The sequence below is a fragment of the Accipiter gentilis genome, unplaced genomic scaffold, assembly GCF_929443795.1.
Source record: "Accipiter gentilis unplaced genomic scaffold, bAccGen1.1, whole genome shotgun sequence".
Classification (NCBI taxonomy): domain Eukaryota; kingdom Metazoa; phylum Chordata; class Aves; order Accipitriformes; family Accipitridae; genus Astur; species Astur gentilis.
Window position 1 is genome coordinate 1245486 of NW_026060847.1, and position 15466 is coordinate 1260951.

The 15466-nt window shown below is 50.4% G+C and overlaps 1 protein-coding gene across 1 annotated transcript in view; it reads right to left on the reverse strand.

The window, feature by feature from the left end:
• Positions 1–15466, reverse strand: part of LOC126036964 (electroneutral sodium bicarbonate exchanger 1-like) — a 268764-nt gene that overhangs the window by 133241 nt on the left and 120057 nt on the right. Inside the window, exon 5 of the mRNA XM_049797191.1 lies at positions 9895–9963. Coding sequence (XP_049653148.1) covers positions 9895–9963 — 69 coding nt within the window. The remainder of the gene's footprint in view (positions 1–9894; positions 9964–15466) is intronic.

Sequence of the window (15466 nt, forward strand, 5' to 3'; positions counted from 1 at the left end):
ATCGGCAGCGCCGTAGGGGCTGGGGCCACCACTCTTGCCTGGCGTTGGTAGGGGGCAAGGTACTGTGTCTGGCCCTGGGGTCCCCCCGGGGCTGCCCAGGCCAGGGTGGCCCCGCAGCCCCAGGGCCCCCAGAGGGCAGCCCCTGGCAGAGAAGCAGCGCCTTGGCCGAGCGTGGCGCTGGCCGGTGGAGGCAGGTTGGTGGCTGTCCACTGGATGTGGTAGAGCCGGGGGTCGAAGGGGCAGCCCCACGGAGCCATCTGCAGACCTGTGTGGGTGAGAGGGAGCCGTGCTGGGCCGGGGGGACTCCCTGGGGGCACCCACCAAGCCATGCCCCAGCTCTGCGCCAGGCGCGCGGGGAGCTGCTGTGCCGGTGGGACGCGGTTGCACGTCGGGGAGGGGACTCCCTTCTAGGAGGTGAAATGGGAGAGGTGGCCCCAGATATTTGGGAAGTTCTCCGCAGATTGGCTTGAGTGGGCACGCGTCACCCAGGCGAGGGCAAGGGTGCTCCCGCGGGCTTGCTGAACGCCCGTGCGAAAACTGCCGGGGGGATGGGTGTGACAGGGATGCCAAAGGTGCCAGAACAGACTGGGGTGCCATACCTGCTGGTGGTGCCTGGGGGGCCTGGAGGGGCCCCCATGGCAGGGGTGCCCAGGCTGCAGGGAAGGGCTGCTCCTGCCCGGGCAGATGGTACAGGTTGGCTGGGCCTAAGAGAGTGAGAGAGAGAGGAGCCGTGGCCGGCGGTGAGCTCTGCTCTTGCCCCCACGAGCGTCCCTGGGCTGCGGGGCTTGGGACCGGTCCCTACCTCCAGGGTAGAAGGTTTCGGGGAGCACAAAAGTCTGAAAACGCTGGGACGCCGGGGGGCCCCAGGGCCCACGCGGTGGGAGCTGCCGTGGTGGCCGCGCCATGGTCCCTTCTGGCTGTTGGCTGCTAAGGACTCTTTGGCGTCTCCCAGGAAGGAATGCGGGGGCTCCCTGTGTTCCACCCCCCCCCCCCCCCAGCTCCTCCTGGGGAGGGAGAGGGTTAAGGGAGGCTGGGGGGCCCCTGGGGCCTAGAGGCGGCTCTCAGGGGCCGTGGGTGCCAATACTCTTGGCTTTCAACAGTATTTTTCCGGTGGGGGAAAAAGAACAAGTTGATTCGGCCGAGCCGAGAGGGGACCAAGCCGAGGCCACAGCCTCCCTGTGGCAGGTGGCCAACGCATTTGTGACTATTGGCCGTGCTTCTGTTCGCTGCCTTGGCTGGAGTGACGCAGAAATAGGAGAAAGGGCTTTGAGGGCGCGAAGGAAGGTCCCGCGGTGTCACTCGGTGGCGTGCTTTCCCCCAGCCCTGGCTCAAGGAGTGCTGTCAGGGCTTTTAGTCACCCGGTCGTAAAAGCAGCAGCTCTGGATCCCCGTCGGAGGGGGCCGCGCTTGCCCTGGGTGCGTGACACCCAGGAGGAGACAGTACCCGCCGCCGCGTGCTCCCAGAAAAGGCCTGGGTTCTGCACAACGTCCGATGAGGAGAGGCTGGGGCTGTTTGTGCTCCACAGGGATGGGGTTAGTACATCCCGTCCTGGTACTTGGAGGATTTGGCGCTCCCAAGGACACCCTCGGTAGGAACGCAGGCCTCTCGCTCCCGCTGTGGGAACGGTATGTGGCCTGGGGGAGTGGGGACAACCGCCGTGAACCGGAGGCCCAAGATCTCTCCCGGCCTGTATCCTGTTAATGAAAGAGATTGCTCTCTGTTGGCGAGGCACCTCTGGCTGCCAATTTGTAAGTCGTGGCAGGGACCGATGCCGGGGGCGTGAAGGCAACCGCGCTCGTGGAAACATAAAACTGGATTTCGTTTCAGAGCGCAGCTGAGCAACCCCGCTCCTCGACACTGCTTTGCCAATCTTCCCGGGGGAAAAAACTCCTTCCTGAGCCCAGCCCTGGTGCCCCGAGCAGGGTCCGGGGAGCTCCTGCGGGGGAGCGCGTTTGGGGTCAGCAGCCAGGGACCTTTTCCAGCCTGTTTGGTGCAAAGGCATGGGTGGGCGTGGGGCATCAGTCCCGGGAGAGCCGTGGCTGACTCCTCTTTCCCGGGAAGGGCAGGTCGCTCTCGCCGTGTCTCTGTCCTGCACCCACCCGGGTTTCTTTGTCCTGCCAGCTGCTGCCCAGCGAGGAGGGTTCGGCTGAGCTCAGCAGGGATGTCCCGGGACCCGCCGAAGGAGAGCTCCTGCTTGGTCAGCATCCTGACCGCTAGCCCCGCTCTCGGGACGGCACGGCACGTCCCACGCGTGAAGCGGTGCCTGGGCTTGCCCTGGGAGCGGCACGACTCGGGAGCGTTCTCCGGCTGCTGCGGCTCCCGTCCGTGCGATGGACGGAGGCGGCGGTTTCCCTGGCGGCTCTCCGCTGGTCTCGGCCCGCGGGCCGCGACCCCTCGGGCTCCGTTTGGGCAGCCCTGCCCCGCACGCTGGGGATGGAAAGCGGTGCGATCCTGCTGCAGCTGCAGCTGCCGCGGGGACAAAGCCATGGGGGAGAAGGGGTGGGTGCTGCGGAGGGGAGGCGGGCGGGGCTGGGTGGGCTCTGGGCAGCACCACCCGGGGCTGTCCCTGGCGGGGGTCTTCCCGGCCGGGCCTCCAGGATGGCTGAGGAGGCTGGTGCCCGCTTTTCCAGGGAGGAGCTGGCCAGGAGCGTGAGCGTGAGGAAGGGCAGCTGCCCGGCTTTGCGCTCCCCGGGGGCCCTCGGGCCTCCCAAGGGGCCGGGCCAGGCCGGGCTTTCTCCCCTGCCCGCCCGGTTTTGTCCAGCTTTGCGCTCTGGCTGCACGCGGCGCTTTGGTGTCGATCGGAGAAGCCTTGTTTCCCGCCCTGCAAGGGTGACTGACGGACGCTGGCTTCCCTCTTACGGATGAACGGGAATCTGGCCTGGAGCTGAAAGCAGAAACTCCGTGGGCTTTGGCACTTGGATTTTCCTAGCTTGCTCCCGCCAGCGTCCGAGGGGACTCTAGATTTCGTGGAGCACCGTTGGTCAGGACGTTGCTCTCGGGGAGGGGCTTCGGGCCTGTTTCTGGACAAAGGTGGTGGCGGCGGGGGAGTGAGCGAGCGAGCGAGCGAGCAGCCTCGTGGTGCTTGGTCGCTGGCTGGGCTGAAACCACCATAGTCCTTTTTTGCTGACATCATCGCAACTGGGGAGAGAAGGGGCTGAGCTCCCAGGGCCACTGCCAGCAGACTGTCATTAGGCACCAGAGTCAACGTTGACTCGAGAGGCCTGGGCAGAGCCCAGACCCCCCTGAAAGCAGCTGCAAGACCTGCCACGAGGTACAGGCCAACTCCTCTGATGCTTCGGGCTCACGCTGGAACCCCAAGCGCTCCAAGCCCCAAAATGCAGCTGCCTCTGCAGCGCAGCAGCAGCAGCAGCCAGTGCCGAGCAGCGTGGGGAGCTGGAGCAGAGAGGGGGGCGCCCGAGCCGGGCTCGGCTCCCTTCGGGTCCACTCGGCTCCCTTCGGTTCCCCTCGGCTCGGTTCAGCTCCTCTCGGTTGCGCTCGGCTCCCTTCGGCTCATCTCTTCGTCTGGGCTCGGCTCCTCTCGGCTGGGCTCGGCTCGGTTCGGCTCCTCTCGCCTGCGCTCGGCTCCCCTCGGCTCCGCTCGGCTCTTATCGGTTGCGCTCGGCTGCCCTCGGCTCCGCTCCGGCCGCAGCCCCGGCCCGGCCCCGCCTGAGGCAAGGGCGGGCGGCGGGCGCGGCGGGGCCGGTGGCCGTGGCGGGGGCTCCTCCCCGTCCGTGGAGCGGTGGGCTGCCCGGCGGTCGCCAGCGCCGGGGCTGCCCGGGGGCCTCGCAGGCCGGCAGCGGGGCTGAGGCGGCGGCGGCGGCGGTGGCGGCATCTCCCCTCGCGGCAGGCCGGGGCGCCGGGTCCCGGCCTTCCCCCCGCAGGCCCGGCCAGCCCCGGCCCCTCCCTGCCGCCCCCGGGGCTGCGGGGGCAGCAGGGGACTGCCTGCCCCTGGTGGCTGTCCGGCGGAGGCCGGCGGGCACCGCGGAGACGTGCGGCTGTGTGTGGAGAGAAAGGAGTTTCTGCCGGCTGTCCCCGCAGGGAAGGGACCCGCAGCCGCCGGGGGTCTCCCTCCCTCCCTCCCTCCCTCCCAGCCTGGCGTGGGTGGCGGGCTGCGACACAGTCCTGCCCGGGCGTTCTTGGCAGCCCCCGGGGCAAGAGGCCCTGGAGGGAGCTTCAGGGAGGTCGGCAGTGGCGTTTCCAGAGCAGTCGCGTCCCGTTGGCTCTCCTGCTTCCTTCCCTCGGCTGGGAGAACGGAGGACGTCCTCGACAGCAGGTACCTGTCGGTTGCCTGAAACCAGGAGGTTCCTAGGAGACCCTCAATTCGGATGGGACGGGGGGGGCTGCTCTTTTCCTGCCCTCTTTCACTGACCGTGAAAGCGGTCGCTTCCGAGGGGCTACTGCGCTTGCACAGGGGTGTAATGGGAGTAATGGGAGCTGTAAAAAGCGCTCCTGTTCCAGTGCCGTGGGTTGGTTTCGTGCTTCAGTGGGAAAAGAGGCTGGTTTTACTGACGGTGTTTTGAAATTTTGTTTAAAGCGTTCAGCTGAGAAGCTCTCGAGCCTCTGTAGTGGTTTAACCCCAGCCGGCAGCTAAGCCCCGCACGGCCGCTCGCTCGCTGCCCCGCAGTGGGAGGAGGGAGAGGATCGGAAGGGTGAATCAACTCACGGGTTGGGATAAAGATGGTTTAACAACTAAAAGCTGTGCACGCGAGCAAAGCAAAGTCAGGAATTCAGTCACTGCTTCCCATTGTCTGGCAGGTGTTTAGTTTGCAGGAAAGCAGGGTTCCATCACGCCTAACAGTTACTTGGGCATGTCCCCCTGTATTGGTTTTGTTTGGCAATGTTTTGGTAGCGGGGGGGGGGGGGGGGGTTACAGGGGTGGCTTCTGCAAGAAGCTGCTGGAAGCTTCCCCTGTGTTCGAGAGAGAGCGAGCCCATACTAGCCGGCTCTAAGATGGATCCGCCGCTGGCCAAGGCCGAGCCAATCAGTGATAGTGGTAACGCCTCTGTGATAACATTTTTAAGAAGGAAAAAAAAGTTGGGACGGAGAGAAACTGCCGCCAGAGTGAGGAGTGAGAACATGTAAGAGAAACAAGCCTGCGGACACCAAGGTCAGTGAAGAAGGAGGGGGAGGAGATGCTCCAGGCGCCGGAGCGAAGATTCCCCTGCAGCCCGTGGTGAAGACCCTGGTGAGGCAGGCTGTCCCCCTGCAGTCCAGGGAGGTCCACGGTGGAGCAGATATCCACCTGTAGCCCGTGGAGGACCCCACGCCGGAGCAGGTGGGTTCCCGAAGGAGGCTGTGACCCCGTGGGAACCCCGCGCTGGAGCAGGCTCCTGGCAGGACCTGCGGATCTGTGGAGAGAGGAGTCCACGGAGCAGGTTTTCTGGCAGGACTTGTGACCCCGTGGGGGACCCGCGCTGGAGCAGTGTGCTCCTGAAGGACTGCACACCGTGGAATGGACCCATGCTGGAGCAGTTCGTGAAGAACTGCAGCCCATGGGAATGGCCCACGTTGGAGGAGTTTCGTGGAGGACTGTCTCCCGTGGGTGGGACCCCACGCTGGAGCAGGGGAAGAGTGTGATCAGCCCTCGTCCTGAGGAGGTGAAGCGGCAGAAAATAACGTGTGATGACCATAAACCCCATCCCTGTCCCCCTGTGCCGCTGGGGGTCTTGGTGGTGAAATCCGGGAGTGTAGTTGTGCCCGGGAAGAAGGGAGGTGTGGTGGGAAGGTGTTCTGAGATTTCATTTTATTTCTCATTACCTTGCTCTGGTTGACTTGTAATAAATTGAGTTAATTTTGCAAACTGAGTCTGTTTTGCCCGTGACGGTAATAGTGAACAATCTCTCCTGTCCTTATCTCGACCCGCGAGCCTTTTGTTATATTTTCTCTCCCCTATCCAGCTGAGGATGGGGGAGTGATAGAATAGCTTTGGTGGGCACCTGGTGTTCAGCCAGGGTCAACCCATCACACCCCCCTTCCTTCTTCTTCCCCCAGTTATATTGCTGAGCGTGATATCCTGTGGTCTGGAATATCCTATCAATAAAGCAATCTATACAGTTCAGTTGTACATATTCAATTTCCAAACTTCTTCCCAAAACTATTGCTGGGAGTCGCTTATCTCACACAGTTTCTATCAGGTTGAAGTTCCCCTGCTTCAAATTAAAGGTCCAGTGTTCTTTTCTTCTACAGCGCTTGCTCAAGGAGAGTGGGGGGGTAAGCCTTTTTGGTGTGGAATTGAGTTGGTGGTCATGATCTCCCCCTGCCACCTTTCTTTACCTTTCCTCCAGTTTTCGAAGATGTTTCTGACTTCATACCTATTAACAATTATTCAACTTTTTGGCGCCTCCTGGGGTAGGATGTTCCCTTCTTCTCAGTCTTTTAGTTCTTCAGGGGCACAGTTGTTAGCAAGGCATGCGTTGATCATACAAAGGGGATCTTGTTTCACAAGAGTTTTGTGGCCTTTTTCGTGTGGCTTAAGTACATAATTTCTTAAGTACATCATTTCCCCCTGTGGTGGGTTGACCCTGGCTGGATGCCAGGTGCCCACCAAAGCCGTTCTATCACTCCCCCTCCTCAGCTGGACAGGAGAGAGAAAATATAACAAAGAGCTTGTGGGTCGAGATAAGGACAGGAGAGATCACTCACCAATTACCGTCACAGGCAAAAGAGACTCCGCTTGGGGAAAATTAACTCAATTTATTACAAATCAACCAGAGCAGGGTAATGAGAAATACAACCCAATCTCAGAGCACCTTCCCTCCACCCCTCCCTTCTTCCTGGGCACAAATTCACTCCCGGATTCCCTACCACCCCCCAGTGACACAGGGGGACGGGGAATGGGGTTTACGGTCAGTTCATCACACGTTATTGTGATACTTGCCAAACCAACCAAGAAAGGTAAAACTGGAGCGCAGGGAGCAAATGCTTTTCTTTCACCTTAGGCCAACTGCTCGGACGCTCTCTATGCTGCCCTGCCGCAGAGGGCATCCCTCTCGTACCAGTAAGAGACATAAGAGTGAATTAAAGCCAGGACCCCAAACCAGACCAAAAACCTGGTCATGATCAAGAAGAAAGTGGAGAATGCATCAAATATAACAGAAAATTATTTTGGACATTCCCAGTTTACATTTGGAAAAAAGAGAAAAAAAAAGAGGAGGAATTAGGTATTAAAAGAAGAGCACTGAATGATAAAGCAGTAGCAGTCCCTCTACCACTACAAACCCACACCCCCACACGCACGTACGCACACAGACTTAACACCACCAAACTCCCCTTGACTGTGACCTTCACCTCAGCTTGCTGGTCTAGAGATACTGAATGCCTGAAGCACACCAAGGATAACTGAAAACATCTGCATGGCTTTAATGGGAATCCTCCAACTGAAACAAAGCGCTTTCTCCCTCTGTCTGCGTTGGCACATCCCCGAGTCACGCTCTCACTCCTCTCCTTCAAAGTCAAGATTCCTAAACGTGAAAAGCGGGAGTGGGGAAAGGCGAAGGGAAGAGAAAAAGAGGGAGAGCATCATCAGTGGAAGACCTGCCAGCTGCTGCTCATTCAGCCCTGTTTGGGGGACCACCCCAGCAGAGAGGAGCTGGTTTGCATGCCACGGTCCTCCCTGCCTGTTCCCAGGGACAGGCCGTTTGCTCAGCCTTGCCGGCCAAAGCGTGGGAAAAGTGTAGGCGTGCGCCGTCGCTTGCAGAGGAGCACGGACACGTTCACGTGCAATCCTTTACCTTTTTCCTCCCTGGATTCAAAGGGTTTCTGTCTTCAAAGTGAGAGCCTTCCATACGGTCGTTTGTGACATTTCATCCAGGATAACAATCTCAGAAGGATCAGTCCTGCAATAAATATTTTACATAGCAATCTGTGATTATGGGAACTGATGCCAAGGGCATTAGCATCAGCAAGAGGAACAGCGGAGCCCCGAGAATCAAAGCTCCGCATAAGCGTGGGAGGTTTTGCTGGATGAGGAGTTTTGGGAGGCAAGCCGGGGAGCTGCAGAGCAACAGCTCTGTGCAAAGGCTTTTGCTGGGGCTTAGCCCCGGTCCGGGTTCCTAAGCCACTGCTGGTACAGATCACGCCTGCAACTCCTCATGTGTTAAGTATGAGGATCTCCAGCTACCGTAAAGGCACTGATGAGGCAAGGTTTGGGGGTCAAACGCGAGTGCTGCAGCCACTCTGCTTGCGGTCAGAGCCCTGCAATCACTTCCTGCAGCCCTGCCCCCGAATTTGATTTTCCCACCAAGCTGCCTGCTGGTTTCTGTGGGATGCCCCACAAAGAGGCAAGTGGAGAAAACTCTGCCAAACACCTTCAAGCTAATCTTGCCGGGGTTCCTGGCGCTTGGTGGGGCTTTACCCGTCACTGCTTTGCTTTGGGATATCCACGTCACTGGTCTTCCCCACGTTCAGCTGAACTGAACTTGCAGCAGCAGCTTCCATCACCCTCCTGGACTCCTAATGTAAAAAAGGGACAAATCACGTTCTCTGTCTTTGATCCAAGTGGAGATAAGCTGAATGCCCAGCACAAACTTAGCAGTCTGCCCTCCGCTTCTGCCCCTTGGCAGCTATAGGTATTAGTGCAGCAGGGGAGAAACCGTTCACTCCAAAGATTTCGGGGCAGGGGGATTGTGTGTTCAAAACACGATTATGAGCAAATCTTGCCAGCAGCAGCAGCAACAGCAGCAGCAGCATCATCATCTAATAATAATCATCATAATGATAATGACCTTTGTGAAAAACGACTCGTTTTAAAAATTACACCTGTATTCAAGCGTTCAGCTCACTGCTACTTGAGGAAACAAAGGTTACAAAAGTTACAGGCTATTGGGATCTATTTCAATTGAGTGCTGATCTTCCTCCAACGTTTCCAGACAAGCTATAAGAGAAACAGGCAATCTCACAGCCCGACGGAGATGTCCAGCCCCGAGGACCCAGCAAGACTTACCTCTTCTTCTTCTCCAGCTTCATTTCTGGCATCATCCAACTTCTTCTTCCTTTCTGGCATAAGGTCATCCAGAAAGCTGAGCTCTCGCTTTGAGAAGCAGAAATCCATCGCTTTCCGGACAAAGACGAGAGCCAAAACCTTCACGAATAAGAGGGAAGATGCGGTGAGCTCAGAGACGATGCCACCTCTCACTCCAATGCTGCAAACACCCCGCTGCCGAGCGGCGGCAGCTCTTACCATCATGGGAAAGATGATGGCGGCACGGGACACCTTGATGGTCCAGAGCAGGACGAGGCAGGTCAGCTGGATCGCCGTGAAGAAATGCACCTTTCGCAAGGGCACGTGCCGCAGGTAGATGAAATCCGGCTGGTGTTTCGCCGGCATCCAAAACAGCTTCAAGCGATCAAAGAACTGCAAAATAAAAGGGAAAGGTTGCCACCTTGGGACTGCGGCAAGTTTCTGGCCCTCTCGAGATGTGGAGGCACTTTGCAGCATCTCGCTTGCCGTCAGAAATCCTGCATCCCACCGCATTCCTCCTGGGAGCAGCACCTATTTTCCCTTCGCTCCATCTAGCAACCGGCTTGCCCCTGAGAGCTGCCCACCAAACAGCAACTATTCCATGCCATTCCATTATTAGCATTTCTCGGCCCACTGAATCCCCCCGCGAGGATTTCCACCAGTGGTAGAAACTGCCTTCCCTTTGCACTGAATTCCCCCGCTTTCACGTAACCACACACTGATCTGCCCTAAACCCTGCAACAGAGAGCGCTGAACTTGCCTGGTCCTCCCAGCCCTATATACCTCCTGTACCTCCACCAATCTTTTTCTTACACAAAAGAGTTTCATTGCTTGCTCTGCGAGAAGTTTTTCCCATGCCACTGCTTTTTTCCCTGCTGCTACCGAGACAAAATACCAGGGAGCCGACACGCTGCACGCTGTAAAAGAGTCCGTACCTGAATTCCTCTGAGCGACGACACACCCATGTAGAGAAAGACGCCATAAAGCACAGGCATTGGTATAAACTGGGGGGGGGGGGGGGGGAAGAAAAAAAAAAGTAAGAATGCAGTCGTTTCCCAGACAATGCCCAGATGTGTTTCAGGCGCTGGCACGGGCCAGGAGCCAAGCGAGATAGGCAATCTGAATGGTGCCACCCTTGTTTGGTAGGTAAGGGAGTTCAGGTGCATGGATGTGAATCATACCATGTTATTTGACCTCAGAACCATTGAACAGCTTCTTTCCTCTTTAATTTCCTGCTGTATGTATTGTAGACATACTGCCTCGTGGTTATAGAGAATAAACCTACTTCCTATGGAAAATAATTATTACAACTAGTTTGACAGACATTTGTAAGTGAAAGATAATGTATAAAACAGCAATAAGTTAAATATATTGACATGAATGTGCTTCCTTTTGGCTTCACTGATAAGAAAGAGATAAACTGGCTTCTCTCTGGCTTTGATTTTGGCATACTCTGATATACAAAGTGTCGGTTACTCTGTGGTTTGCAAATGAATTCAGAATATGTATGTTTTTTAAATTTTTAGCCAGTAACCTTTTCCAGTTACCCCCCATCTACAGTTTCCACATCAGTTATGGGTGAAAAGGGGTTGTCAGTAGTTAGTTATCTACAGGACTTAGTGCAAACTTCGTGTTCTTCGTTATACAAAATGCACACTTGAATATCCTAGAATGAATCAAACCCTTTCCGTCTCTATTCTGCAATTTAGTTTATTCCACATTGTTTCCATAGCTGTACAAACTAAAGCAGTCCTGTGTGAGAATGGCAAAGACTTCAGCATGTGACTCCAGAAGCAAGTGGACTTTTGAGGCTATTACTCTGCCATGTAGTCCCTTCTCAGCGTCATGTGTGCATTAAGACACAATCGTGTTCATGGCTTGAAATGTCCCCTAGTGGTTTTTGAAAATTTGTATCTTCTCTTCTGTCCTGATCATTGTTTCTTTCACTATGTTTCCTTAAAGACTGAACCATGGAAGATGAATTTTCTGCTTTGTAAGAAGGCCTTAGCCTCTTGAACACGCACTTCATTTAATGAGGTTTATTATAGTTAATCAACCTTATATGTATACTTTTATTCTCTAGATAAACTAGTTTGAGATAGGTGCTTGCAAAAAATTCCTCTTCATGTAGACTTTAAAAGGAAGTTTTAAGAAGCTTATATCCTTACCAAGTTAATACTGGGATCTCAGTGAAAGACAGCAGGAAGTAAGAATTTCATAGTTGTTAAGCAAGAAATGCAAGATCTCAGCTGTTATGTCTGACAGTTATCTGATGGCAGAACAGACATTTTACTTCCATTGGCAAAGATACATCCAGAGTTCTCTACAAAGGAAGATAGAATAGTCCATGCTAATGGTGAGATCCTAGTCACCCAAGACACAAGTTTTAGAACCTTAAGAAAATTATATTATTTATTTCATCTTTAAAAGGATGACTTTTTAAATTTTTTTTTTTTTTCTCAGAGCCTTCCAGGTTCCCTTCCACTCCCCTCAAAACAGGATTTTACATGGTCAAGAAAGTCATAGTTTAAATCCATGGGATATCATAGCTTCTTTGGAAGAAATAGTACAATTTCAGATTACTTTAATGAGAACTTATGAATGCCACTGAACCCTGGGAGACTTTTGTTTTAATGTGGAAATTTTGATATGCGAGGAAACAGGCAGGTGTCTAATCAGTTCTTCATAAGCTCACTTTAAGCCACTTTAACAAAACTAAATACATTATAATGGCATATTGCATGAAAATGAACAGGAAATTAAAGAGGTTATGAAAGAACATTATTAAATATGAATATAAAAGGAAATCTTCTGTGTATGAAACAAAAAACCCTCCTAGATTAAAAACTGAGAGTTATGCTTCACTAATTCTATCAGCTGTCTTTCACATGGGAATGAAAGATAATACAAAGCCCAGAAGTACTGATATGTACCGAATCCTCAGTTAATAAAGAAGTTTATTGATTACAAATGGAACTGTGCCAAACTGGAAAAAAATGATAAATTGCTAATTTAATAACCAGCATAGCTCTACTTAAGAGTTTTCTGATTCAATTGGTGATTGTATGCCATTAATGTAGTTCTCAGAAGTACAGCCAGAAGTCAACAGTGTATTCAAGAATAAGGCATGGACCAAATAATATCACCTGACAGTGAGAAACTGTTCCTGGAAACATGATGCCTTTTCAGGCAAAGGCTATTTTTTTAACAGTTATGATTATTATAATTCTGAAATATATAGAAAATGCAGAATATCAATCTACACACCTATTTTAGAACTTTATTTTGAAATATCTGCTTCTTACCATTCTCTTATTTATTTCTTCTTGTAGAATATAATCTTAGGAGTCTAGTTTTCATTGAAAACTAACTGTTCATTAAAAAAAGTGTTTTATCCCCAGTATAAAAATCTAGTAAAACATTTCAAAATTATCTAAGTGAATTAAGGAACAAAGTTGCATTTAAAATGTTACAGTAGGCACATGAAAACCCAAGTGCTATTGAATGTTATTTCTCTAGTCAGTTATTATCCATCGCAATAGAAAGATTTATGTGGAAAATTAGATTTCAGCTTCTTTTTAAAAGTTGCTCTACAAAGCATTTTTATTTTCTCTAAAGAGCTGAAAAGCATTTTTCTGGAAGTTTTAGCTTAAATTCATTGTGTTCTTCTTCACCCCTCTTTCCATAGCATATTTAGGGGGTGGGTTTCATAACTCGATTAAATTTCTGATGATGACTGTCACCAAGAGCAGGACAACTGTATTGTTACCACAGAACATAAGCTACTTAGGTGTAGGTGTAAAATGTCTGCACTATGCATGTCAGGAGGTATCATTTTCAATTAAAAAAATAAAATATTTCACTAACTAAATCAGTTTTGTTAACCAAAAGCCATGTACACTTTTCCTTGAGCATTAGTCAGAGTGGTGTACAAAAAGGTTAACCAATAAAAAGGACAAGCTTGACTGCATAGAAAAAGTCATGTCCTGGAGGCCAATATGGCAAATTGCAGAAAGAAAGGAGGGAGGATCAGGCCTTGGTAAGAATTAGAGCATGTGTGATGAAGACATGGTGGAAGGGATTTGGGCCTGATTAAAATATAAGATTAAAGCAAGAACAAAATCATATGTGAGCAATGAAGAGTAGTCAGTGGGGATTTATACTCATATGGTTCTCTGAAAAAGTATTTTGGGGATGTGCGCTAACTTAGGAGCTCTGAAATCTTGACACTGGTTTATAAGAACAGGGCTGAGTTTCTTTTTCCTTCTTTCATACGTGCTATTCACTCATCCTTGTAATACACAGCTGACTTCACGGCTAGAGCTTAGTTACCATTTATCAAAGCTGCCCAAGCAGTGCACTCTTGTTTATAATACAAGTGCAGTCTCTCAAGTGAATTACTGTTTTTATTTTTCTTTGAAGCTATCTATTATCTTATGGTAGGGTACCATGTGAAACGTAAGTGGGGAACTTACAAGCTTGCATTCAGCACTACCAAACAACGTACTATTGTCATGCAAATGGCTTTCAGGTCAATTTGTCTGTCCTTACTCTCTGATGCATCCCTTTGCATGGTAGGCCTCTTGCCTTTATCTTCAGAGGAACTATAGCAATTTTTTTTGAGTCTTAGACTGGGAGTTAGAGACCAACCCCTACACTTACCAGTCACACTACATATGTCTATTCCTCTGCAGCTGACATACTCTGCTTCATCATCACCTTTGACCAGCATCTAAAAGCAAGATTTTTAAATAACAGCATACGTACATTGGCTTTGTTCTAATTTATTCCCTCAGTGAAGTTCTCCTCTTAACTGACAAACAAAAATGAAGTACTTACACTATATGAGCCTTTATTCCTGTTTTAGTTTGGAGTAGTACTGTGGTTTCCATTATTGTCCCCCTCATTGTACATTGCTCACAAATTGATTTTTGTGCTTCTGAAATAAATTACTTTCTGAGGACATTAAAATGGAAACTTCAAATCTGATGCTTACCGAATAATCTCTATCCTAAAATGCAGAGGTAATGGTCTGAACCAGTGAGTGATGCCTGAATAGCTCTGGAACACAGGCATGCTGGGAACATGGTGAAACTAAATGTAGTTCAAAGCAAAGCTGCTGAATTTCACAGAGTGTAGTTATAGAGGTCTCAATACGAACTACTTTAATCTGTTGGTTCACTTCTTTTCCACCAGTTTACTTGCTAATGTTCAGAAAACAAAGATCTTTCTGAAGTTCTGTTCTAGTGTTATTCTTCTAGCTCATGAATTCTCTCATAATAGATGTTTGTTTAAGAAAGCCTAACACTGTTAAAAATTGCATGAGCCCATTGCTGACTTTTTATTTTAGAGCTCCTTACCAAAGTTTCCTAATGTTTCACGCTATCTTCCAGGGAATCCAACAGACTCTATCAAACAGAATTTCTGTTCCATGGTTTGGATGGTTCAAACAATTTATTCCTAATAGCTGTAATTATTGACCTAATATCTTTACCTCTTTGAAGACCTAATGTCTTTATGTCATTATTGAAATTCTCTTTGTATTAGCCAACAGTCTTATTCAAGCACCTACATCATATGGATAGAGGTCTAATTATGAAATTTGATATCTCTGCATATTTATATATGCTAGCACATTTTCAGTTGTTTTATGATTTGTAAGTAACAGTTTGTATTACCAATTGATGCAAAATATTCAACTCTTCTGTGGTATTTTTCTTCTTTACCTGTGGGGAGTGCCTAAAAAATAATTCATATTTTCTGCAGTAAATATTTCTCAAAATTACCGTACAGCTTTCTATATGATATCTGATTCAGATTGTTCTAACTGTCTTATAGTTCCTTCCTTTTTTATTTATTAAGTAGCAAAACCCCTCTATTGGAACTTAAAATCTTATCATTTCCTTTATGAAGGAAAATGTCACTGCTTTGGAAAGTTAGAGAAAGAAAGAAATTCTGAGCAATATGGCTTCCCCCCTATCTATTCTACTACATAAACTGATGTTATATTTCATTTTAAAGGCAGGTAGAATTAGAATACATAATAATTCAGTACCATTTCAAGATCTCAATCACCTATTTCCTTCATTAGAGCTACCTACAGTGGGCAGTTGTCCTGCCAACCGTCTTATTTTCTCATTCAGGAATATTTCTGTAGCTTCATGACACAATTGTGAGTAACCCTGCCTGACAGAAAGCTAATTTTCTCTGTTATTGTTTTGAACTCTGTTACTAGAATGAAAAACTCCGATCTTTGCTTTTAAAATGTATACTGACTACAAATGCTGACTTCTCCAAAGGAGCCATTTTTGAGAGGATTTCTGATACTGCAGAACAAACATGGAAAATAAGTGACTGTTGGACACACAGTAGAGTAACTTTGCAATTTAATACTAAGCAGATACTGTATTTCATTTATTATTTTTTAATGATGTGGGAGTTTTAATAGTTATGGGTCTATCTGTGTCTTAATATAAAACACGTATCAAAATGTGTGCACAATATCAG